At 39.4% G+C, this 26547-nt stretch overlaps 3 protein-coding genes across 3 annotated transcripts; 1 reads left to right on the forward strand and 2 right to left on the reverse strand.

Annotated features, from left to right (window-relative positions):
* Positions 1–656: 656 nt before the first annotated feature.
* bag2 (BCL2 associated athanogene 2) lies at positions 657–3292 on the forward strand. Its single transcript, XM_084735681.1, has 3 exons — positions 657–947; positions 1323–1432; positions 2751–3292. Exons 1-3 carry the CDS (start codon positions 826–828, stop codon positions 3143–3145), a joined length of 627 nt encoding a protein of 208 aa, XP_084591807.1. The 5' UTR covers positions 657–825; the 3' UTR covers positions 3146–3292.
* A 2095-nt stretch (positions 3293–5387) lies between these two features.
* Positions 5388–14251, reverse strand: rab23 (RAB23, member RAS oncogene family). The gene is made up of 7 exons (XM_084735682.1): positions 13738–14251; positions 10793–11026; positions 9379–9464; positions 8952–9108; positions 8085–8167; positions 7898–7990; positions 5388–7805 (listed from the first exon to the last, which is right to left on the reverse strand). Exons 2-7 carry the CDS (start codon positions 10945–10947, stop codon positions 7672–7674), a joined length of 708 nt encoding a protein of 235 aa, XP_084591808.1. The 5' UTR covers positions 10948–11026; positions 13738–14251; the 3' UTR covers positions 5388–7671.
* Positions 14252–15841: 1590 nt separating this feature from the next.
* On the reverse strand, positions 15842–26010 carry LOC146315101 (NLR family CARD domain-containing protein 3-like). The gene is made up of 12 exons (XM_084736637.1): positions 25541–26010; positions 23759–23920; positions 23496–23648; positions 23272–23367; positions 23068–23172; positions 21713–21791; positions 21319–21547; positions 19414–21199; positions 19144–19317; positions 18656–18829; positions 17166–17212; positions 15842–16410 (listed from the first exon to the last, which is right to left on the reverse strand). The coding sequence occupies exons 2-12, from the start codon at positions 23845–23847 to the stop codon at positions 15842–15844; spliced, it is 3501 nt and encodes a 1166-aa protein (XP_084592763.1). The 5' UTR covers positions 23848–23920; positions 25541–26010.
* Positions 26011–26547: the final 537 nt, after the last annotated feature.

Here is a 26547-nt window from a genome sequence, read left to right on the forward strand (position 1 = left end):
CCACTACTAGTGTTGAACAATTAATTGAATTTTTATCAAAACTTCATTATAGCCTGCTGCAATTTTCAAATCAAAGGTGGTGCAAAATATGTCATCATATCATACTGTACAAACTTAAATAAAATATCTTTTTTCAGTATAGGTCGCCATACAATAATCATGTTAATATTTTTTAGAGTAATTATCTAAAAATTATCATTCCCTTTCACATTTCAACTCATATCACAAGTGCAATATCACACAAAATAATCGCAATTAGATATTTTCTCAAACACGTTCAGCCCTACCACTACAGTGGAGCCAAAGGAGCTAAAATTAATTTATGAAACCATTAATCATTTATCTCCAAATAGTTACCATATAGAAACAAATAAACAAATAAATAAGTAAATAAATGGTAATATGCTTGATAATGCAGTCTGTTTCTTAAAAATCTGCATAAATGTAGGAATTGTTCAACACACATTCTGTGTAAGCCTGCAAATAAGACTGGAAAAAAGCAGTCAAAGCAGTTCTAATGACACATGTACATCTCGGACCCGTTGGAGCTTGTCGGGGACCTCCAGAGGGTCCTCGGACCTGAGGTTGTGAACCCCTGTTCTGGTCTCCTCGGGAAGCTTCTGTGAGGAGCGAGTGAAGGAAGTTGCAGCCCATGTTTGGAAATGTTCTCCCAGGGGCGCTGCTGCAGCGGAGGAGCCACAGGACAGTCAGCTGGACAGCTCAGGGTGTTGATCGCACACGGGAAGGATTTCTCTCCGGCACGGATCCTAGCAATAATAACAACAACAACAACAACAACAACAACAATAATACTCATTCACCATCATGGCTCAAGCGAAAATACAAGCGAAGATGACCGACGCTCCTTGCGCGAAGTTCAGCAGGACACTGTCCATGGCTGATCGCTCCGGAAGACTTCTGGAAAGTTTGGATCAGCTGGAAATGAGGTACAGTGAAGTGCCAGGCCGCAGCATGTGCCTTATGTACCGCACAGTGCACCGTATGTAGGCTGTCGGACGCATTATGGTTCATTTATTTCATGGATGCGCACATTTTTTATAATACAACAACTAAAGTACTTATAAATCCTAGCAGAAGGGGAAGGGAATCGTTGTTGCACCGATTTAAAGTGAAGCAGATCACGTTTAATTACAAACTTTAGCTAGAATATAATAAGTTGTTGTATTAACCCAGTAGGATAATAATAATAATAGTGATGAAATGGACTGGAGGTTAGTCGTCCAGTCCGTTATTTCTCCATTCAGAGGATGTGATTGTGCCTGGATGTCTGTGCTCATGTATTGTCTGTGTGTGTCTGTCAGGGTGGAGGCTTTGCGCGAAGCAGCATCGGCCATGGAGCAGGAAAGGGAGTGCATCCTGGAAATGATTCAGTCCATACAGAACAGTCAAGAAATGCGTAACATCTGTGCTGGTGAGGCTGCTGACACTCACAATCTGACTTCACTGGAAAAAACAAACTCATACAGAGTGTGATCCACCTTGTTTGACTGTATTTGTTTTAGCTGCTCTGATTCCTCTCTAACATTGTGATCCAGTGAGGTTATGCTTCGGATGCTGCTTTGTGGTTGGGCGGTGTTGTTCAAGAACCTCATGGGAGTTAAAAAGGAATGAAATGATATTTTTTTTCACCCCACCCAAGATTAGATAGAAGTTTGCATGAGTTTTTAGTTTTCCTCACTTGATGTCACAGGATTACATGCAGATTGACACAGGATAGTTTGTTACATTGTCATACATTACCATTTCCCAAATTAAAGGAGAAATTTGTAATATATTTACTGTAATAAATCATGAAATTACCACAATATGTCATCAGAGATTGGCTTCTGTGACAACATTTCTACAGGCAGTATGTTCTCCTTTGAAATTTCCGTCTTTTTGTTTGTCCGTTCCACATTAATTAGATGTTTGCTAAATGAGTAAGTGTCTGGTTATGAGTGCTAAGACACCATTAATAATCTTTTAGGAAGTGTAGATGTTGATGAAGTCTGTCTGGCAGAAAGCAAGAAATCACTGAATGCCAACTCTAGAATGTGTATTTTTGAAGCAATGAGCTTTTGTTTTCAGGATAACAGGCTTAACTTTACATTAATAGAAAATTGTCAGAGTTATAAACAGCTGATCAATGTCTCTTGGTAGTTTCAAAATAAAAGATTTCACACATCTTGTCTGGGGAGGAGACGGTGGGGGGAAACAACTTGCTTCAATCATAGAATGTGTATTAAAAAGGGTTTCAACCTATTTAATATGCCATTTATGGCTCAGATTAACTTTTTATTTCATTTCTTAACAATATGGATGTATATATTTCTCCTTTAAGTCTTATTTTATCAGATGTGTGAAAAAAAACAATAGACCTATAATAAAATGTAATTCCAAACTCATTTTACCCACCCAAACACCTTTCTGGAACAAGTCTTAAAAAATTAACTTTCAAAAGCTTCACAAGTTAATAGATTTTTTGGTGATCCTGTTGGATTACACTGCATCAAATTTGGACTGGATCCACAGCGCATTAGTACAATCACATTCTCCTGAGCTGCACTTCTTTGGGTGGTGGGAGGAGAGAGGAGCACAAATATTAAGGACAACAGCAGGGATTTGAAAGCTGAATCTCAGGGCTGCCCCCTTACAGTAGAATGCGCAGGTGTCCTTATTATCGTGGCCATCGCTGTATGGTTAGAGTATTTTGTTCAGCACTGATTTCTTTTTTGTTTTTTATTCCCCAGGGGAGAGAGAAGAGTTAGATTTAACTGCAAACCGTCTGATGGGCCGCACACTGTCTGTGGAGATCTCTGTTGGAACAATCAGAAACTCCCAGCAGGAGGACGCGCTGTCGAAGGCCACATCCATCATCGATGAACTGGTGAAAAAGTTACTGGACGACGTAGATGGCAGCCGACAGCGACTGATGGCCCTGCATGCGGCCTGTGTGACTGAAGCACCGCCGGTCCCCATCGACCAGAAGTTTCAGGCCATCGTCATCAGCTGTGCTCTGGAGGACCAGAAGAAGATCAAGCGGAGGCTGGAGACTTTGTTGAGGAACGTTGAAAATGCTGAGAAGAACATCAAGATTATGGATCACCAAAAACTGGAGAAACCAAACGCAAATGGCTGTCAATAAGACCTCTCACCAAAACATAAAATGTGTCTTTAATGCCACTAACCTCACCGAGAACGGTTGTAATCCTGTACTAACATTTAGAAGGAGTCTACATGTAGCAGCAAACCAGTCCTTATCAGTCCCTCCAGGATTTTTGCAGCCTTTTTGGGGATTTTGGTGGCATAAAATGTCTGATTTTACAGAAGCAAATTGTGATGCATGTTGCAATATTTTTAGGCATTTTTTGAAATGAAATTGCAGGCAACTTGTTCCAGGGAGAATAAAACAGAACACAGAAACAAACTCTTCTGTGTGTTCCAAGTAACCTTTACAAAAAGGCTCAGAATTACAAAAAATCTAATAAAATATTCTTTCTTAAATGAAGAAGTGTTCCTGTTGGGTTCTCCCCAAAGATGCAAAATCTTTTTGGAGCTCAAACTCAGTGAAAACAGCAAGCACAAAATTATAAAATTAAAACATGCACTGAGCATTGATAAATGTTGATATTAAAACCAAACCATGCATTCTTTTCAGGACCTATGACAAAATAAAAAAAATAAATTAATAAAATATTGAGTCAGTTTATTAAGAAATACATGAATGAAGCTTGCACAGGGGACTGCTGGTGGAACTGGAAGCAGCAACGACTGGTCAAATTTGCGTAAAAGTTGTAGTTGGTAGTGTTGAATTTATGGGAATTAGCTGAATTGGCATTAATTGTGATTGCAACATTGCAACTTCCTGGAGGGACTGCCTTATGGGAAAAGTCAGTGATCCCGAATCTTAGGGCAAAAAAGTTAAAGTAACAAACATCATCATTCCCCCTGAAGAAATATTAGTGATTTCTAGGCATAATGAAGATTTCCGTTCATATTATTGTCATTTAAACTGAATTACTTAATATGGACTGTTTAATGTGTATAGTCAGTACACAGTGTGTGTTCACATGTGCACCTGATAAGGTAGAAAAAGATTTGTCATACTCCACTGTTTAACAACAACAAATCCAGTGTCGAAGTATCTTTTTTCTGTTTCATTGTCTCACCTATTTAACAGACACTTGATAAGGATTTTGAATGTGCATACACTACCTCTTTGTGTGAAGGCAACACAAATCACATTAAGCTGTGGATTTTTAGTTCATATTTGCACAAAGCTGTTTTTATGTGTCAAAAAGGTAAATAAAAAGCACAATCTTTTAATATGTTAATGGTGGCCTATTGCTGTAGTACATGAGAATACAAGAACACATCCATACTTGTATTATCAATGACCAAGCTTGCATATATCAGTGATTTTCAGGGGACCTATAAGATTCAAGAGCCTAAATGAAAACATTTTGCACCATCCAGAGGGATATGCATTCACTTACTTGCACACAAATACAGAAGATGAAGCTATTATTTTTAAAATGAAGACTTAGCCAAAGCATTAATTTCCTGTATGTAGCTACAGACAAAACAATGACAACAGGACAGCAAGAAATTAGTGCAAAGTCACATGCTAATTAGATATACAGGCATACAAGGGTAAAATGCATTAACTAGAGACACATTTCCACCACAGAAACTTTCCCCAGGGACTAGAGACCTTTGGAGGAACTCAGTACCTTTCCACTGCAGAGATCAGGGTCTAAATTAAATTCCAGGAACATTATTTTAACCCCCAAAAAAGCTCCTATTCAAGGGTAGCCCTTTACCAAAATACAAGAACATTGGTGGGGCTTGAAGTGCACACACTCTGTGCACACAGTCACACTCTAGCTCCCAGCCTTCAACATCCACAGAGGGACCTGTGAACACTAAAGCAACAATCACCACCACCCACTGCCCCACTGCATCAGTTGTTTGGTGTTAAGGCTGAACTCTGACACCTATCTTGGTCACTTATTCAAAAGTAGAAACAGTAAAATTTGTCCGAGCTGTTCACAAATGCACCAGAAAGATAGTTTATTGTTGTGTCTCATTCCCAGGACATCAAGTGCTGACGTTTTTTGGTGCGATAAAGCATCCTTAGCACGGGGCAGATACAGACACCACCACATTACATCATAAATGATGATTTAAAGGGATTATGTTTCTGAGTCTATACAGTTTTTAAAGGGAAATGAGGCATATTACACCTTTAACTTTCATGTGATGATTGTCACAGGTGTCTTAACTCCAACCAAATGCACACAGACAAAATGTTTTCGATAATCAAGTTTTAGTTAAAAGATTGTAATGGCAGAGGAGATCTGTCATTTGAAATTACACACTGGATGCCCAAGAAAAAAGTCAAGTTTTATTTATGTCAGATTACCATCAACTTTCTCCCCAGAACATAACATCAGGTGCACAGCTGTGTTGCACACCTCAAGGTATGATACATCTTCACTGTTTAAACAAAAATCCAACAAAGAGTGTTGTTTTTGTCCAACTGAAAGCATACATATGTTGGTTTGTCTATCTAAATGTGTGAAATTGGTTTATGAAGTTGTGTGAAAAAGTAGAGTAACAGTAAAGACACAAAGATTATTACAACACCTGAGTGACAGCATATAAGTATGGTTAGTTTCAACATATGATTCTTTAAGATTATATGCCATCTTAATGATAAAGTGCGCTAAATCCATTCAGTCAAAAGCAAAAAGGCAAAGTAAACACAATGTTACAAATAAGAGAGAGTTTGAGAAATAATTATTTACAGATTTACTGTGCAGGCAATTTTAAACAAAACAGCAAGAGTGGGGATTAAAATGCTTACTGGTGGTCACTGGTGGAGAATGTAAACATAGACAAGGCATTGTGGCATTGCAACCATGGTTGGACATTCACTGATGTGGAAAAAAGGCTTGCATGCACAGGTATGCCACACTTTCTTTTTTCTTTTTTTTTTTTAAACAGCACTGTTTACATACAACCAACTGAGAATGCTTGAATGTGACATGATCTTAGTATCGATGGTATAACTGGAACACATTTTAAGCACCTGTTGGGATTTTCAACAGACAATGAGGCTATAATATGAATGAATCCAGTCCCACCTGAACTTCTTGAGATAAAGTTCATTTGAATCTGGGCAAAGTTTCTAACGGAGATCTGATAAGTTTTTGAAAAGACATAAACGTGCATGCACATGTACTCCCACATGTCCTGTGTATTCTAATTCCATGTAAAATACATAGACAGGAAATTTAATAAAGACTTTTCCACATCATAACATATTTCTTTGTGCTTGTTTCACAGCGAGCTGTATTATTTTGGGAGATCTTTTTTTGGAGTACCCTCATGTAGTGAGAAGAAAACATCATTTTCTTGCATATTCAGGCACACAATCAAAATATCTGGTCCTGGTGGTCAGTTTTTTTGTACCTTCAGAGAGCAAGACTGCATACCACAGGGACGGACACCACTGAGCATTGAGATTTTCTTTTCAACTTTCTGGTCCCACTCTTCCTTTCTTCAACAGAAAGGAGCAGAATGACAACGACAAAAAAGAAACTGATTATATAGTACAGGAGCCAAACCAAAAACATTAAAAACCAAAATCTTGTACCACGTTTAGTGTTTGAAATGTCAGAAATATACTGAAATCTGAATACATAAAAATGTAATCACTCTGAAGCTGACCAATCAGTCACTCAAGGCTGTACCAGAGTTAAAGAAAAGCACAGTTAAATGTGAAATGTAAACAACTGCAATCAAAAACTTAGTGCTATAACTGATTGTGACTTGAGGTACTATGACTCAAAGAGCAGAGTGTCATTAATTCTACTCGTGTTTTACATCATAAAGTCCTAAACTTTGTGAAAGTCTTGCAATTTGGTTACTAAATCTGCAATTCAGTGGAGTGTAAGCAGACATAGAGGCCCATTTTGTGTCATTAGTTATTGATATTTGGTTATACATAGGAGCACATTCTACTAATTTCATTATACATCCATATCCCTGCAGTATTAATATTTAACTACAGTTAATTTGGCACTATGTCAACACTTCAGTGAAAATATCACTCAACACTGCGATTCGTACAAAAATACTTCTGAACAGAGAATTAACTCTGGATTCGATAGTGTTTTGTCCACGATAAACAGGATAGTTTGAACCATATTCTGTTGACAGTTAGAAAAATATGGTACAAAATAATCTGCATATCTTCTACAATACATGCAAACATCTTGCACAGTCGAAATGTTAGAAACAGGAATGGATGAATAAAAATCTGCTTTTGTTTTTCTGGGGTATTATTAAGTTCATGACATGCACGCACTGTAGCTGCAGCTGTTGCTGTTACTTAAGGCAACCACAAAGACCCAAGAGTGTACAAACATTGACAGGTTCTGTGTGCAGATCATTGACAGAAATCCCAGGCTGAATCAAAGGAAATTCAACTATCAATGTGTGGACACAACTTCAGATTCAGATTAAACATCAGGTTATTAAAGTAGTATCATTTCCCAGTCTGTATGGGCTTTGGTCTCTAAATGTGGCTACCTCCACAGAAAACAACAACGACCAGTCTAGTCTCAGAAACAAAAGTCAGTCACTGAAATGAAATGATTTTATCTAGAGTAGGCTGCAGCTTCCAAAAGGATTTTTACTCTTCTTGGTCCTTTGTTTGTTAGGTCGCAAAGTGATGACTTCTCTGCCGTTGCTGGAGCTCTGGTTGCAGATATTACTACTTGTGGTATTAAAAACACCTTTGGAAAAAAACAGAATTTATGAGTAATATCAGAAAAACTCAAAATCTTTAAATATAAAATGAAACATGTCGTACAGGAAGATTCTTTACCTATTTTATTGCTTGTTGTATGGACCACCTCTGTCTCCTCTGCCGTTTGCTGTTTGAGTCGCTGAAGATACTTCTCAGCTAAGTACTTAAAAACTAAAACGAGAGAACCAGCAGAAATGTTAACACAGCAACATCCAGAATGAAAATGTTTGCATCAGACCAGTTGTCCACATTTTCAGTAACCTACCTTCGTTGACATTGAGGTCCTCTTTTACTGACGCTCGATAAAATCTCAGCTTCAGCCTTTTAGCCAAAGCTTCAGCCTCTTCACTGCAATGCAAGTTTAGAAAATAGAGAACGGAGCGAATTCATGGCAAGTTAAAGTCATTATGATTATCTTTAAAGGGACAGTTCACCCTAAAATCAAAAATACACATTCCTCTGTCCTGCAGAGCTATTTATCCATCTACACTGTTTGGATGTTTTGGTGAGTTTTGGAGATACTGACCAGCTGCATGACTTGAAATGAACATTTTTCCCTCAGTGGCTAATAATTTTTTCTTGCCACTGAATTTGAACCCCTGACAATTACATGATAAAGGCCTATATTCCATGAATGTAATAGTTTCATTTTTATTTGTAAGTTTCTACATTGTCCCAGACACCATAAGTTTTATTTTCCCTGGGCCAATGGAACATCCTTAATTTTGAGCATTGGCAGTCTGGTAGAAAGAAAGTAGTTCCTGTAGATTCTAATGCAGAAAGAAAGTAGTTTTGTCAGATTCTACAGTAGAAAGAAAATAGTTCCTACATGACACTGACACTCACAACAAGGTCTGTGGATTATCTTGAGTAACTGGGTTATGCTTTATGGAAAGAGACACTGGTGTTGAGTTTTTCCAGATGTATTTTTGGTACTCTGAGCACCACAAGCTGAGTGTCATCTAGTCCTACTTTATAATCAAGAGAAAGCAGACATCTCCAAAACTCGGCAACTCACACCATAACAATCTAGATGGATAAATAGCACTGTAGGTGAGAGGAAATTATACATGTACATTCAATTGCTTTACTGTTCCAGAATTAGTTTTGCTAAAACAAAGCTATTACTTACTTTTTTATAACAGTCTCTTCCAGCAGGTCAATTTTGTTCTGCACTAGAACTGTGGGAATATCTCCGACCTCTGCCTCCACCTTCTCCTTCCAGCTGTCAATAGCCTGAAACGACTCCCTGTCTGTGGTAGAGAAGACTAGCACACATGCCTGGGCACCTGTAATGCAAGACAGCACACCACAGGTCATGTTTTCAAGCTGTTCATGGTCTTAAAAATGATTTAATCTAGTATGATTTTTAAAAACGTGTTACAGAATTGATGTTGAAAAAACACTGGGTAAGCTTAAGAACAGGCCCACTGGAGGTCCACTGTTCATGTGCTTTAGATGCCGCACTGCCAGTCAACCATAAAATCTGTGACAGCAGTCAGGGAGGGTCAGTGACCCAAACAGCCGTGTTACATTTGTCACAGCGGCAGGGGTCTTACCACGGTAGTAGGCCTTGGTTATAGCATCAAACTCCTCCTGCCCAGCGGTGTCCCACAGCATTAGTCGAACCTCTTCATCATTTACACTGAAACGATGAGCAGATAATGTGGGAAAATTATGTAATAATTTCTCTACAGCCAGCATAACAATATCCAGTCCAGCATATCACACTAGTTTTTCTATTAAATTCATGTACAACTGCCAAATCTGCACTTGTTAGACACTGTAGCTGGCGACAAAACTTTTTATCTCACTGCTTCCTCAGTAAATTGTTTTGCTTATCAAGTAAATGTGTTTTGCCAACAACTTACACTATAGTATAGACCATTTTCACTGCAGGCATTCTGATACCATAGAGTAGTGTAAACACAGGTGTTAACAATGATACTAATTATGATGTTGCATTTATTGTTGCAGAGCCTTTCCAGTGAGCCAACATGCACAATAGCAGCACTTTGACTCTGTTTGACCTGAATGGAACAGAAATTTAATTTGTATAATTGGGAACACCTGTTTAGCCTGATATTTCATATCAAAATAGCTGCCAGGAATTATTATTATTATTATTATTATTATGGGACATTTCATTGTTTTTGATGACTAAGTAAGAGAACTCTTAAGGGACAGTTCAGCAACAAAATGTACTTAAGCCTCCTAAAAAAATCTATACCAGTTTAAGTGTATATAAAATATATTCACAGCTCTACTTTGCTGTCAGACAGCCTTTTGTGACAAGAAAGTGCTGTTGTACAAGTATCACTTCCTCCAAAGCAACCAGACTCATTTGGTAAAAACAGTTATTTTACCATATAAAATACATGAGTTTCTGGCCGACTGCTGCCTCAGTTGATTGGTATATTTGTGTGGTTGTGTGACTTTAATGGATCCAAAGTGACCATTTAAAATGCCTAAGTCACACAAAAAGGCAAATAGATTAGCATATTGAGGAAGTGGCAGACGAGCAACTCCCCTGTTCTGTGAGGTAAAATTACCGTTTTTGTATTTGGTTTATATGACAGCGGTTTCCTGTTGGAAAATGATGTCTGATGGCCTACACTTAAACTGATGTTGATTCTTTTAGGTGGGCCTTAGCTTCCAGCACTGGTCCTCTGGTGCTTCCTTAAACTGGGGGCGGGCTGACTGCCATCTACTGTAGGTAATACACTAAACTATGGATAAGTACCTCATACAACCCTACTCCAAATATGAACTATTCCTTTTAATATACAGAGTACATATTTGTTACACAAAGAGGCCATTCCTCACTAAAATAAGGATCCAACATTCATTAATGGGATCGTCATAACTGCAAACTGAAAAAAATCTCTACTGGTGAACTTTGGTACCCCATATTCCTGCAGGAACATTAGATATACACTGTAACTGATAGAGGAATGAGAACAATCTGCTTACAGTATCTGCCTTTCCAGAAAGTCCACTCCGATGGTCTTCTTGTAGTCCTTAGTGAAGATGCCCTTGCAGTAACGTTGGATCATACTGGACTTGCCCACAGCTCCGTTGCCGACCACGACCACCTTGATGGCCACTTCCATGTCCTCCTCCAACATGGTGGCGACGTCCGGCTGGTGTTCTCAGTTCCACTCTGCCTCTGTAGTTTCAGTGATGTGAAACGAACACATATACCACCTGAAAGTGCAACATGAACAAAACATGAATGTATAACATGTTAAGATACTATAAGTAAAGCACATCCTGCAGAAACAGCAACACCAGTGCAACATAAATGTTCTCTTCTAATTTAATACAGCTTGATCTGGTTTAGAAGCGACTTTCTACCCACTGTTGATGAAAAAATACTTGATACTGCCACAGACCGTTGCATTAATATGATTTATAATAACCAATCTTACATTAATATATTACAGATTAGTGGTGACATCCTCTCTAATTTAAAGCATCTTAGCTTAGGATCTTCTTCCACCTAAAAGTAGTTCTGATTAAATTGGTTGGGTAGAGGTGGAAGCAGCTAACTTTTATCAAATGACATATAAGCACACAAATTAGTCAGATCTGGTGATAACATAAAACGTATTTCTTATCCTGTACAACCAAAAATTTAGAACATACAGATACCTTTGTATGATAAGTTATTAGGGCTGCAACAAATGTTTATTTTTGTTATTGATTCATCTTATTTTTCTATCTTCTTCTTTGCATATGTCAACAACACAATCTCAAATTACCAGAGCCTAAAACACCTTCTTCTGTTCGGCCAACAGTCAAAACTTCAAAAGTAGAAAATGAAACATTTTTATAACTTGGCAAATTTGTAATTTAATTACTTTCAGTGGTAATAATTACAAAAATTAAATTGGCTGAGGAGTACACTCTAGCAAAGAGTTTAATACAGTGCACACAATGACTGAAATTACCCTTTAAACTATTATATGTGCTCACATTGAACTAATGGCTTTACAGTTTTACAAGGAACTTGTTTGGAGTGACAGTGCAATGTGTTTGTTCTTCCATCAGCACAGAGAGCAGCAGACTCCACATAGCAACTGGCAACTCTTCCACAGTTCTATGTGTGTATCTGCTGAGTGCAAAGCTAAACAACATATTGAGGGAAAGCTGTTCCCCATGGACACTTACAACCTGCTGTGTGACTGATGTCCAACAGCCTGTCTGGATTTGACTCACAATATGTACTGCAGGAGAAGATATTATTCATCAACTATAATTGAGTTGCATGACGCAGCAGTTAACATGCAGGCAAAACGTGGCTTAAAATAAACAGCCTGCTCTTTACTTGAACACACTTTTTTGGTTTCAATTAGTTTACTGTTAAATGTGTACGTGAGATTAGATTTCACCTCTACAATTTCTTAAACTCATCTGACTCTAGACCCCCTTCTGTCTTTCAACTTTGATTCACAAGCCAAGTTACACATTTGCAGTCCTCTCGTCTCTCAGTGCAATCGTTTCTAAATGTGTGTTTAAATTTGTTTGATGCTCACAGACACTGGTGATATGAAGCTCGCTGTGCACAGGCTGTTGACAACATCATTTATATTTGGAGAGGAGTTCACCACTACTCTTAAAAAGTCTGCTAACACAGAATGACTGAAAATTTATGGTCAAATATACTGCTGATATCAATGACAGGAGTAGGCAATTCATTATGGTCATATTGTCACTGAAATTATGTTTTTATCTTTAATTTTCTACACAAAGAGTGGTACAATCTAACAATACAAGGTAATAACTCAGGGTAATAGCGATCAACAATTTCTAAAATATCCGACAGTTGAGAAGTCTTCAGAAGCCATTTTCAGTTTGATTCTCCATTAAAGAGATAATTCAGACAATTTCAAATGGAGTTTTATAAGGTACCCATCAACAGTCAGTGTATTACATATAGGAGATGTCAGTGGGCATGCGCCAAATTAGGAGAAGAAGAGAGGAACACCGGGTCAGAAGCTAGGCAATGATCTGCTGTGGAGAGGGTCAACAACAAAACTTATTTTAACCACTTAAAAAAAAAAAAATTTCAAACAAAAAACTAAATCAGTTTAAATGTACACTATATTTAGAATATTTTCACTGGACATAAAGAAAGCGTCAAACTTCATTAACAAAATTAACACTGCTGTGGATTATCTTGAGTAACTGGGTCACGATCTCTGTAAATAGACATTACTGTTGAGTTTTCAAATGTATTTCTTCAGGACCACATATTACCATTGAGTTCCATTATATCTGAAAGAAGGCTAATATCTCCAAAACTCAGCAACTCACCAAAATAAACTAGATAAATAAAAAGCATCACAGGCCAAAAGAAAAATATACATATTTGACTCTGGGGTGAACTGCCCCTTTAAAGACATGAGAAGGAATCTATAATGTATACTTACCTTATACATAGCATGCAGCAGGATATCCTATGCTTTACTATGCCCATATAAAATAACTTTTTGGTATGTAGAAGATAAAACACCTCCCCTCCAAGACAGTGAGTCACTTTCACAGATTCACTGTTACTTTGCTCAGGCCACAAAGTACATTTACAGGCAATATTTTAAGGAATAAAGAGAATAAAACTATTATAACACCAGTGGATTAACTACTCATTTCTCTTTAGGTTTACTGTTGTTGTCGGGTGCATTTTCAAAGTCTGTTAGGGCAATTAAGTATTTAAGTCTTGTCAGCTTTTAATGCTGCTTTATTCACTCACATCAGAGTCCCCTGCCTTGGTCAAGATGTGACCTGTTGAACAGCTGGCAGGAAGGTCTTTAGGTACCAAGCAGCTGCTGGTACAGTCCGTTAAAGCAGGCTGAAGGAAACTGTGCTGGTGAAGAAGAATGAAACGCTAGCAAACTCAATGGGAAACGTCTTACCTGTAAAATCACGTTTGGTTCCGCCAGCATTAAGATGAGCAAACCAGCCAGCTAACCCACAATCACATATCTACAACCTCCCTCTGCTCTTCTCTGTGGTGAGAGACGGTGGGTGACTCTGCTGCTAAGGTTACTTAGCTACGGCTAGCCACTTTTCACAGAGAAAAAGAACCTTCTGCTCCACCCTTTAATGATATCTAGCTAGTAACTGAACAGACCGAATGTCCTCCACTTCAAAACGGCGGATAAAGTTCAATTAACGCCAATAACTGGGTAAAATATGTGGCATTTACGGCTTGAAAATGCATTGCTATCTATCCGTGAGCCTACGTTCCAGCTAACGTTGCGCATGAGAGTTGCTAACCAGGCAACTGGCTAGCTCGCTCATGTTTGTTGCTAGGCAGCAGAGTCAAAGAGTGCACAATACAAGAGAGTCACGTCTTCGTCGTCTTTTAATCGTCGTGTCTAAGGGAACCCTTTATTCGCGAACCTCTCGCGGGATTTGAAAATTTTGTTCATTCTCGACTTTGTACGAAGTAATATCGCGAGATTTTTCGCAGGACTGGGAATCTCTTAAAGACACGACCATTTTTTTGGGGTGTCCATTCTCTTCAAATTCGTACTGTAAAAGAGTGATGGGTGGATAACTACGTTATATAACTGCCTGTAAAACTTAAGAAATTAACTCAAAACGCGGAAAACAATTCGCCACGTCCACCATTCTTTGACGTCAACTTATCTTTTGCCCAAATCAATCTACATATATTTACAGTAATGTGTGTACTGTCATCTTGTGGACACGTTGAGTAACTACAACGGCACTCTAGGAGCATCATCATCTAGAAACAATAGCATAGTGATACTTCCGGTCAACCCATTCAAAATAAAAGTTGTACTCGATTTAGTTACGCACATTTACCACCGGAGGGCAGCATATGTTCAGATTACAGTGTAAAACGCCCTCATGGCATTTGTAGCTGTAAATTAGGTCAATATTGGTATCATTTTTGTTGGGTAGGTTATTCGTACAGTTCATACTGCAAAAGGATAATGGTAGTTTAAAATTAAATTCAAAAGACAGAAATCAACTTGCCACTTCCAATCTTTGACTTCATTGATACTTTTGCTGCGTATATCTGCCACAGTAATTAGTGCATTGTCCTCTTGTGGCCACATTGAATAAGTACATGAACAGTGTCAAGTTAGACACAATAGCATAGCGGTACCTCCGGCTAACCCAGTCAAAATAAAAGTTGCAACGCAAATTTTTGACCACTGGACGGCGCCAAAGCACCGTCAAATAAGAGTATATAAAAGTATAAAATAAATAATTGCTGGTTATATTGTTCATTGCTTCAACTTTGTTTACCTTTATATACTCTTATTTGATTTGAGCTAGTTGCAGGATGTTTTTTTTATTTTTTATTTATTTTACCGCTATCTTTATTATATTTATCTACTTGTCAGACTTGCTCTGGAGCTACAACAGTTACTGTGTTCTTGCCATATTAGCACTGGGGGAAATAAATCTCCTGCTCCAAGAATACTGCTATCAAATGACCAGGAGGGGGCGGTGCAGTACAGTAAATTCTATTAATTTATACACTTAAACAGACATCATCAGGAAGTTTATTTTTATTTTATTCAGCTGCAAAACCATTTAGACATGCAGTCAGCAAAACATCCAAACAAATAGTATGAACATAGACAGACGTCATAAAAGGTCAATACTGATGCAATTAACAAAGCAAGGGACATGGCTTGGCAAAACAGACAAACTAAATGTCAGCTTGATATGATCAAGTTGCCTCATCCTAATAGTTCACTTGATAGAGCACTTGCCCTGTGCACTGAGGACTCCGACCTGCATGTCTTCCTCTCTCTTGTTCCTCCTTTTCCTGTCCATCTTTGGCTATCTTCTGCCACACAGCTAATTTAAGCTTGACAGTTAGCCTGCAGCAGAGCTCTTCAGTGGTATCAGTTACTTGGTTGAGCAGGAATTCATATAAGCCACAGTAACAGAGCAGATCTCTCACTTAAATTACCAGACTTATTAAAATAAGCCATGCGTTTCCTTTATCCATGATGGATCATGGTCATCTGGTCAGCAGTGAGAACGCTCTCCCTCCTTCAGAGAACACAGAGTCACAGAGGAACCAGATTTAACAGACCAGAACCTAAAGCCAGGATAAAGAGGTTCAGTGAATGTGGTGTTGAAGGTGTGGAGATGGATCAGTGTGTCAGAGCAGACTCTGTAGAAGGACAGAGTGCCGGCAGGACAGTCCACATACACTGCCACTCTGTCGGAGGAGGAGGTGAAGGAGAAGGTGGTGATGGATGTGCCCTGGTTATTGTGCCAGACGTAGTAACGACCGTTGGAGCAGGTGAGACTCCAAGACTGATCATTCCTCCCAAACACACACTCATCACTGTTTCCTCTTCTTTGGATTCCTCTGTAAGTCACAGATATGTAAACCTCTCCGCTCCACTCGACCTCCCAGTAACAGCGACCAGTCAGACCATTTTCACACAGCAGCTGAGGAAAGAAGTCAAATCTGTCTGGATGATCAGGGTACGACTGCTCCTCGTCCACATGTGTCACCGTCCTGTTGTTGTCGGACAGTTTGATCTTTCTGTGGACTGTGTTTGTGTCAAGTGTGAGTTCACAGGAATCTGACGGAGAGAACACGACACAATACAGCTGCAGTAAGTAATCTATCATCTGTACATTTATTGACAGTTTGATGATGATGTCAAGAGGAGAGATTACCAGGGACCAATATTTTTTAATCTCAGTCGTCATTTTGATGAACAAATGAATAAACTCAAAGAGCCTTGGTTGTTCTTACTTAAATCAGTTTAACATCACACATATCTGTTGACAGAGATCTTTGATCAACGTGCACATGGCCACAGTTCTTCACAAAAAACGTACGGAACAAAGAGGAAGAGTGAAACTCTGCCCTGTTTACGTGAACATGCTCATCACTACATTGGGAAACCCTGGGTTGTATTACCAAGCTGATAACCACAGCCAAGTGACCACATAGCACATTTGCTTTTGTTAGGTTTAGTTAAGCCCGATAACAAAAAGCTGCTTCGTAGTACAGGAGACACCAGATATTGTGAGAATTATAACAGAGGCAGTTTTGAGTACTTTGCCAGGTGTTTTTATGTCTGTGGACTGATTTTTCCAAAGCCATGGTATCACAGCTGTGTATGATGTAGTCTTGAAACTTTACAGGTATGTAGTTAAAGACTTAAAAGATGGCTGTGGCCTCAGCCTGACCAAGTACAGACTACTCATGTCATAATGTAGTACTCATGGTCAGAACATCAACATCTTGACAGAGCGTAGTGGCTGGTGTGAGGATGCTTAAATGAGTACTGCTTTCTTTTCATGAATCAAATTAAAAAAACACACTTACACTTCCTCAGAGCTGGTGTCAACCACTGGACTCCATCAGGCTCCACACTGAAAAGAGGAGGGGGGTCAGACAGGCACATCTTCTTTCAGCATGCAAACATATATCATAAATTTCAGACTCACTTTCCTCTACCAATTAGTCAGTAAATCACCCTGTATCACTTGATATCTTTGTCCACTTGATGATCAGTGAAAATAAGCAGCAGCAACACAACATCTGACAAGTAGCTGTGTCTAATATGATATAAATCAGCTGCCTGCGTTCACATTCAGCAGACACAGAGAAACATCATCATTCATTTGTGTCCACCTGATGAATGCAAGTCCAATATTCCTTCTTTTTTTAGCTCAATTTTTGGTACCAAACTACCAAACCTCTCAGAACCTCTCAAACCTCAGAATTATCTGACTCTTTAAATGCTAAATGCTCCACTTTGTTCATCAAATAGTCCTTCACTGTGTCTGTCTGCTTGATGGATGAGAACAAGTGCTGCTGGAAACACTGAGACTGAACCAAACAGGAAACGTGCTCCAAAGACCAAAACTAGAAGATAAAAGAAGCTAAAAAGTACTGAAGAGCTGCAAAGATGGAGTCAAATCTCTGTGGGTTCATTACCATCACACCACACTTCACTACACAGAGTGCTGATCTATTGTCAATATAGAAATATTGATTGCTGAAGCTTTAAAATGACAAGCTAGTTTGTGTAATTGTGACCGTTGTTTCTCAAAAATAAAGGTGAAGGTTGGCTGAAATTGCTACAGCTCCACAAAACCACTTACAGAGGAGGTCGGTGTGGTTGGTTGAATGAACTAAGTGTCTGACTTTGACACTGCTGTTCACATCCTGTCTCCTAGCAACAGTTAACACAGGTTATTATTATTTGTGATCTTGGGTTGAAAATATTACAGTTCAAGTTTGTCTGCAGGCAGAGAGCCCTCACTATGCCCCCCTATAAATTTGGTACAGTCCTAAATAAAACTCTTTGTGCTGTGACACAAAGTGGACAGTCAGCTTTTGGTTCTGAGCGTCTGTGGCTGACTGTCATCTGTCATTTAAAATCCTTTAATGATATTATCATGCATCCCTAATTGTTTGTTTCTTTGTCCTTTCACAATAATTACTGGACTCAAGGGCAACGCACGCTGGTTGCAAATGAGGTGCATTAAAAAAACCTGCACGATGCCGATGTATGTCAACCAACCGTGATGATGTGCAACACAACAGGATACACAACTGTCCTGTTTTCCAGTGTTGAAACAAAACGCAATTTCTTCACCTCCTCTTCTTGTTCTCACATATCCTGGTTACTGTTCCCAGACTTCTTCTGTCTGTATTGATCATCTGATGTGGGACTCAAACAGTTTGATGAGTCAGTTTTTATTAGTTCTGGCTGTTTGAGGTCACCTTGGTGCGTCAGTGTGACAGAAAGTTTCCAGCTCTACCTACAGTATCAGTCTGACTGTCTGTGGCTGCAGGCCTCTTCATACCTGAGTGTGTCCAGTTTCCAGTTGTGGTCCTCCAGTCCAGCAGAAAACAGTTTCACTCCTGAGTCTCCTAAATGATTGTAGCTCAGGTCCAGCTCTCTCAGGTGGGAGGGGTTGGATTTAAGAGCTGAGGACAGAGATGCACAGCCTTCCTCTGTGATCAAACAGCCTGACAGTCTGCAAAGACACAAAACAACATGTCACATAATCTGAGGGTACTCTGTTACTCATTTTTAAAAGATATTTTGACTTTGCTAATATGTTGTGAGATTACTGACTGTTGCATTTTGGTTTCATCAGTGGCTTTCTCTGATTTATGTGTTAAACTAACTTATCCTTCAGGGTAACTTCAACTTTAGATCTTACAAAGAAATTCTCCTCTCGAATTGTCAGCAGGAGAACATACTGTATGTTCATGGAATGCACTCCGGTGAGGAATTTATCCATATGGAAATGGAAATGAACAGTTGAACAGGTTGATGAATCCTGACCTGAGAGTTTCCAGTGCACAGAGTGGACTCTTCAGTCCCACCGACAGCAGCCTGACTCCTGAGTCCTGCAGATTGTTGTTACTCAGGTCAAGCTCTCTCAGACTAGAGGACTGGGAGCTGACAACAGAGGACAGAGCTGCACAGCTTCTCTCTGAGAGGTTACAACCACTCAGTCTGAAGGAAAAGGACAACAAAAGTAGTTAAGTATTTCTTTCCTGTTCAAAATATAATAGACCATTGACAAATAAATTCAACTCTCTCTGTACTTACAGAGCTTTGTTGGAGGCTTTGACCACTGGCAGCAGACTCAGAAGAGCCTCCTCCGTAGCAGAGTATTTCTTCAGGTCAAACACGTCCAGAACATTTTCTGATGACAGCAAGATGAAGACCAAAGCTGACCACTGAGCCGGAGAGAGTTTATCTGTGGAGAGACTTCCTGATTTCAGGTACCGCTGGATCTCCTCCACGAGAGAATGATCATTTAATTCGTTCAGACAGTGGAACATATTGATGCTTTTCTCTGGAGACACATTCTCATTGATCTTCTTCTTGATGAACTGGACTGTTTCCTGATTGGTCTGTGTGTGTCTTCCTGTCTGTGTCAGCAGTCCTCGAAGGAGAGTCTGATTGGTCTGCAGCGATAGGCCCATTACAAAGCGGAGGAACAAGTCCAAGTGTCCATTTGGACTCTGTAAGGCCTTGTTGACAGCACTCTGGTAGAAATGTGTCTCTGCAGACCGGTGGCAGTTTATTTGTTCTTCCGACAGCAGATTGACACCAGAGTTGATGAATTTCATATGGAAATAAAGAGCAGCCAGAAACTCCTGAACAGTCAGATGGACAAAGCAGAACATCTTGTCCTGGTACAGTCCTCTTTCCTCTATGAAGATCTGTGTGAACACTCCTGAGTACACTGACGCTGCTGTGATATTGATGCCACACTCTGTCAGGTCTGATTCATAGAAAATCAGGTTTCCTTTCTGCAGCTGCTCAAATGCCAGTTTTCCCAGAGACTCAATCATCTTCCTGTTCTTTTTGTTCCAGAGTAGGTCTGTCTCAGCTCCTCCATCATACTTGACAATCTTCTGTTTGGACTGAACCACCAGGAAGTAGATGTACATCTCAGTCAGGGTCTTGGGCAGCTCTCCTCCCTCTCTGGATTTCAACACATCATCGAGAACTGTAGCAGTGATCCAGCAGAAGACTGGGATGTGGCACATGATGTGGAGGCTTCGTGATGTCTTGATGTGAGATATGATTTTGCTGGCCTGCTTCTTCTCCTTGAATCTCTTCCTGAAGTACTCCTCCTTTTGTGGGTCAGTGAACCCTCTGATCTCTGTCATCATGTCGACACACGTAGGAGGGATCTGAATGGCTGCTGCAGGTCGCGTGGTTATCCAGAGGCGAGCAGAGGGAAGCAGGTTCCCCGTGATGAGGTTTGTCAGCAGCACATCCACTGAAGTGGACTCTTTAACATCAGTCAGGACCTCATTGTTGTGGAAGTCCAGAGGAAGTCGACACTCATCCAGGCCGTCAAAGATGAACACAACCTGGTACTCTTCAAACTTGCAGATTCCTGCTTCTTTCATTTCAATAAAGAAGTGATGAATGAGGTCCACCAAGCTGTACTTTTTCATTTTCAGCAAATTCAGCTCTCTGAATGTGAATGGAAATATGAACTGTATGTCCTTGTTGGCTTTGCCTTCAGCCCAGTCCAAAGTGAACTTCTGTGTTAAGACTGTTTTCCCAATGCCAGCCACTCCCTTTGTCATCACTGTTCTGGCTGGTTCATTTCTTTCAGGGAAGGGTTTAAAGAGGTATTCGTGTCTGATTGTTGTTTCTGGTCTGTCGGTTTTCCTGGATGCTGTTTCAATCTGCCTGACCTCATGTTCATCATTGACCTCTCCAGTCCCTCCCTCTGTCATGTAGAGCTCCGTATAGATCCGATTCAGAGGGGTTGGGTATCCTGCTTTAGCAATCCCCTCAAACACACACTGGAACTTCTTCTTCATGTTAGATTTAAGTTTATGCTGAGAACAAACTGGAACAGGATAACCTGAATGAACACACAAGAAAATATTTTAACATTTCATTTCCTCAAAGAAATAATAGCCTCTGTGAACATATTTTGATCTCTCTCTTGATCATGTTAAAACTTTATACAATTCTTCTTACTGCTCTGCAGAAAGTCAGCGAGGTCCTCCTGCTTCATGCTCCTCAGGAAGTGCAGTGTGATCTTCAGTAATGCAACTCTGCTGCTCCTTCCCTGCTCTTCCTCCTCGCCATCCAGCACCTCCTCGTCCTTCATCTGACTCTCTAAGCATTTTGAGTAATTTGAATTCAAAAACTTCCTAGTCTTCTTCAGCTCATTTTTCACAAAAGTTGTTACATTCTTCTCCAGTAGCTGTAAAGGAATAAAGGAATATTATATGAATGACACCCCCAAACTAAAGCCATGGAACGTCGGATCCATGTTGGACAGACTAACTACTCACTGGCCTGAAAAGTGCAGCATGGAGATTATTGTGAATAGAATAAATGTAAGAGGAGTTGTTGTATGTATAAAGACCTTAAATATGGAGTCCAGATGTGTTTGATACTGCTGAGGAGAATGACTACTGGGAACCTCTGAGCTCTCCTGGCCAACTCTGTGGAGCAATCATGAAGAATTAGCTCACATTATTTCTGTCTACACAGACACACACACAAACCAAGTTAAAATCTATTAAGTGATATTTGGATATGAACAGTGAATAAAACGGCTCCCAGTGGTGGTCAAGGTTTACAGTCCTGCTGATCCCACTGAAAATCAACAGCTCAGTTTGGTTTTGTTTCAACAGCTCTCACCAACCTCTCACTGTACCCTGCTGAAGTGTCCTGGAGCAAAGCACCAAGAACCTCCAGCTGCTCATGTGGAGCTTGTATCAGAGTCCTTGTTCTGCACAGCTCCCAGATTATCAGGCAGGTGAGCACGAGGCAGCAAGCATGGCAGAGAGTTTGTATAGAAGTCTAGACACTTCTAGAATAAACATGAATGGGGCAGGTAAAACATACATGCAGGGAAGCAGGCAGGCACAGATTAGGACGCAGGTTCAGGTCCAGATCCAGGTTCAGGTTGCAGGTTACACAGGCTGGAAAGCAAAGCCACAAAGCAATATTGATGATCTGGCAAGCAAAATGTGAGCTTGTATAAATACTGTGAGGGGTAATGAAGGGATGAGGAACAGGTGAGCAGGTGATGTAGGAGTCAGGTGACTGGGGCTGGTGATAAAGTCTGGGGGCATCTGATGGGACAGATAGGGATGGAGTTCTTAAGTAATGCATGGCACAGATGAAGTGAGAGGTGGCTGGAGACGGGGACAAAGGGACAGACTAAATAAAATAATGTGACACAAGTAAAATGACAAAAAAAAAAAAAAAAAAAAAAGCTTCTCTGCTTAAACAGTCCAAACACGAAGAAATGTTTTAAGGAGTCAGTACACTCCATCAGAACTGTTTGTCATATGGTTGAACAGTGTCTGAAAGCCCCCACCCCCCACCATGTTAACATCAGATTAGGGGGTCTGTGTCTGATAATTTCTCTAACTTTCTAAAACAGACACTCGGACTGCAAAAACCCACTCAGTGACTGGTTAAACTCTGTGGGGGTGTGAAAGTAGGCAGGGTTTGCACTTCTCTCTCAGCTTTCTTTTTTCAGTCCTCATACAGCTGTTTGCCACTTCTCAGGTGAACAACTCAGATCAACACTATTAGTGTCTTGTGGAGAGACTGTCTGAACATGTGACAAGTTGTTTCCATATGTAAACAACATCGCTCAATGTCTCCAACCTCTCTATGACACAGCTTTTCATAGAAACACTTAAGATTTCAGACATTTTCAAACTTTGTGACACAAATTGCTTTTTGTTAATGTTAAATTTTTACCTTTCATGAGCAGATTGTTTAAACTGAAGAGGAATCTCCTTTGACTCATCACTCTTGAAGGACAGACAGCTAGGTTCAGAGGAGTCTGGTCTCTGCAGATGGACCCTGAAAGAAAAACAACACAGATTAAAGTGCACATTGGATAAACACAGATGAACAAATTGTTCAGCCAACTCTGTGTCAAAAATTAAATTAAATTCTTACCTTTCATCAGGAGATTGTTTAAACTGAAGAGGAATCTCCATTGACTCATCACTCTTGAAGGACAGACAGCTGAGTTCAGAAGAGTCTGGTTGGACTCTGACACAAAAACAGCACAGATTAATGTGCACGTTGGATGAACACTTATGAAAAATGTGTTCCATTTTTAGCACAGACAATGGCTAACTTTGTGTCAAAATTAGTTTATGTTAGTTTTAAATCCTTACCTGGCATCAGCACACTGTCTAAACTTAAGAGGAATCTCCATTGACTCATCACTCTTGAAGGACAGACAGCTGGGTTCAGGTTTAGGCCCAGCTCCAGGTCTAGCGGGATCATGTTCAGGTTCAGGAGAGTCCAGAGTGTGCTGCTGCTCTGGTCTTCAACAAAACACACAAACAGCTTTGAGTTGATTATGATGGTGGAGTGATTTGAGTGCTGAACTCAGACATGTAGAGGAGTCATGGACAGATAGAGATTTTCATCTCACCCCTGAGCTCTGGCCTGGCTGTCATGTTCCCCACACAGAGAATTTTTAGAGAGAGGGACTCCCTCCTCTCTGTCTTCACACTGATTCATAGCAGAGCCCACACCTTCCTTACTGGACAGAGAAGATGCTGCTTGTTGTCATTGGTCAAGAAGAGCCAGACACCTGTAAAAAATACCAAACATTTCATAATTTCAGCTTCTCAATTGTGAAGAATTATGTAATGTGTGTTCATCTCATGACACTCTGAACCAGACATTTCCTGTGGTAAAGCTTTTTGTTTGCTGAGCAGTATTAAAAGTACATTTTTACTGTTTACTTGTAGTGGAGTATTCGTACCGTGTGGTAGGAATACTTGTAGCATTCCTATTTTTCCTTCAGTTCTTTCTGCCCAAAATAATTTCATTAGCAAGGTTTTTTGGAAATATACACCATATGACTAGATCAGGGGTTTTCAAACCCTAAGACTATGCCTGGAAAAAGGCATCATGATTATGTTAACTGATTTCATAAACTACAACAAATACATTAAAAGGTAACCACTGTAATTTTCACTTAAATTCATAGGAATTCAAGTCAACATCAGGGGATAAACAAACAATTTGGGGGTGAAGTTCTCCTTTAGATTAGTTAGCATACCCAGCAGGATATTAATGAGGATTAACAGACTGGAGAAAGTTACTTCAAGTAGTACTTCACCTGAGGCCATAATAGACACCACTATCTGTGAAGAATCACCTCCAAGTACCTAATGTACACATGTACTTGGTAAGGATTTATTGACATATTGATAACATTATGATATGATTGTTACAATCCATTTTCAGGCACACGCCCAAAATACACCACAGGTCAGTGCCACCTATTTTTGATGTTTCTATTGTGTAATTTGTCAAAATATGTAAAAAGTCTGGCATGGGCTTAAAGGGAACCTAATGCACCCTCACAAATTACCCCACTTCATTATTTATTTAATTAATATATTTAAAAAATCTTAACAATATTAACTCGTTCTATTCAGATCTGTTATCTCTCAGTTCTCAATGGTCATTTTCGTTTTGTCTGCACTCCTGTAAATGGGACTTTGCAGGTTCAGTTCTACAGTTCAAAGGACAGTAAATTACTCTATCTCAGGGTACAATAAAAAATAACTTTGTTTACTTTAAATTGGTCCAAAGGTCAAACAGAATTTTTATTCTACTTACATGACATAAAAATAACTCTGTATAGTGCAATAACACACTTACTGTCTATTTTCAACAGTATCACAATATAATCTGCATACAACTCATTTTGATTTCAAGTGAAACAATATTTATAATTTAAATAATATTCTAACAAATAACAAATTTAAATCAGCAATCAATTAAATTGGATAACAAATTACCATTTAAAAAACGAGTAGAAACATGCAAAGAATGTTAAATTATGTTCTGAGGGGATCAAAATCACTATATTTTTTCCAACTTCTTCTGGGATCGGGATCATATGCCATAAATGTTCCTCGATATAATGTTTGAATTTAAAGCTTTAATTAATACAGGAAGCATGCAGCTGTTCAAAGAAGACCAACTTTAGATGTGAATGCTGTGAGAACACAGACCCACTACACACAAAGTTACTTTCAGCTGTTAGTAAACGCTGACAGGAAAATGGACGAAAAGTCCATGTTTGTTCGGACTTAACTATTACGAGAATTGTGAACCCCACATTTTTGCTGTTGTTACTGGATGTTAACTAAGGGAAGCTAGTCACCCAGATGTGAAGCAGTGAAAAGTGTCAAACCTTTAGATGGAGAGCAGAAGCTGCGACACGACGAGCACACGAAGGTCCGTCTTTCACGCCCATGAGAAAGACGGAGTCTGCATACCATTTGACGCTATATGGATTACGTCCTTCCCCTCGACCACGCCTTTGAGCTAAAAACAGGCGCTGTTACTGTAGAGCGTGTATTATATCCATACTGGTTGTCAAACTAACTGGTTGCCGTAGGCGTGAGCGCGCTCCATGTGTCCGTCGGCAGATTCGTCACACATTTACAAACATAATTTCTGGTGATTTTTAAAGTCGCATTTAATGTGTACTGTGGCGACAATTGTTGTATTAGTAAGCACTGTTTTACAGCCAAATATTTAAAAAATACATCTAAGAAACTATGAAATTTGTAACTTATAAAACAAAACGTGCACGCGCATACAGCAACCACTTAGTTTGAGAATCAGTTATAACACCGGTCCATGAGCGGTACTGATGCAAGAGCCTTGACATCACGGTTGTCATGGTAACAACGGAAACATCTGGATAGATAGATTTACAACTACGATTTCTGTTATTAAATGAAATAAAATATGTGAGTTATCTGTCAGTCCCAGTAAAGTTTGTCAAGTAATTTAAAAATAAAGCATTATGAGTTATGGGCTTGGGCTCTGGGGAACAGCGATTAACATTTTTTCACTGTTTTATGGACCAAACAACTGATCAATTAATCGAGAAAATAATCAGCAGATTAAATGATGATGAAAATAATCATTGCATGCAGCCTTACTATGTTCAGTTATTTTTAAAATGACGTAATGATTAGTAATGTTTGTTAATTAACTGGTCCCTTGCAAAACTGGCCGCTAAACAAAGCAAGTTGAGTGTCCCTACACCGACAGATGATGTTGAATTTCCATTTAACTACTTATTTCTAATAAGTAGAGGAGAGTACAATAATTACAAGTAGTCTACACAAACTCCATTAAATGTTTGGTGTATTAATATGCATATACAGATTGTAAGATATAAAATAG

This window comes from Lutjanus erythropterus, chromosome 14 (assembly GCF_056507025.1).
Source record: "Lutjanus erythropterus isolate fLutEry1 chromosome 14, fLutEry1.hap2, whole genome shotgun sequence".
NCBI classification, from domain to species: Eukaryota; Metazoa; Chordata; class Actinopteri; order Lutjaniformes; family Lutjanidae; genus Lutjanus; species Lutjanus erythropterus.

What these genes read in the sequence shown, in the direction of transcription:
- bag2 (XM_084735681.1), top strand. Translation starts at nt 826, where the DNA reads ATGGCTCAAGCGAAAATACAAGCGAAGATGACCGACGCTCCTTGCGCG. An exon ending in TTGGATCAGCTGGAAATGAG is followed by an intron (nt 948 to 1,322) that starts GTACAGTGAAGT and finishes TGTGTCTGTCAG; the next exon opens with GGTGGAGGCTTTGCGCGAAG. An exon ending in AATGCGTAACATCTGTGCTG is followed by an intron (nt 1,433 to 2,750) that starts GTGAGGCTGCTG and finishes TTTATTCCCCAG; the next exon opens with GGGAGAGAGAAGAGTTAGAT.
- rab23 (XM_084735682.1), bottom strand. Translation starts at nt 10,947, where the DNA reads ATGTTGGAGGAGGACATGGAAGTGGCCATCAAGGTGGTCGTGGTCGGC. An exon ending in AACCAAGGCCTACTACCGTG is followed by an intron (nt 9,109 to 9,378) that starts GTAAGACCCCTG and finishes CTTGCATTACAG; the next exon opens with GTGCCCAGGCATGTGTGCTA. An exon ending in GAAGAGACTGTTATAAAAAA is followed by an intron (nt 8,168 to 8,951) that starts GTAAGTAATAGC and finishes CTTGCATTGCAG; the next exon opens with TGAAGAGGCTGAAGCTTTGG.
- LOC146315101 (XM_084736637.1), bottom strand. Translation starts at nt 23,847, where the DNA reads ATGAATCAGTGTGAAGACAGAGAGGAGGGAGTCCCTCTCTCTAAAAAT. An exon ending in AAACAATCTGCTCATGAAAG is followed by an intron (nt 21,792 to 23,067) that starts GTAAAAATTTAA and finishes ATTGCTCCACAG; the next exon opens with AGTTGGCCAGGAGAGCTCAG. An exon ending in TGGAAACTGGACACACTCAG is followed by an intron (nt 17,213 to 18,655) that starts GTATGAAGAGGC and finishes TCCTCTTTTCAG; the next exon opens with TGTGGAGCCTGATGGAGTCC.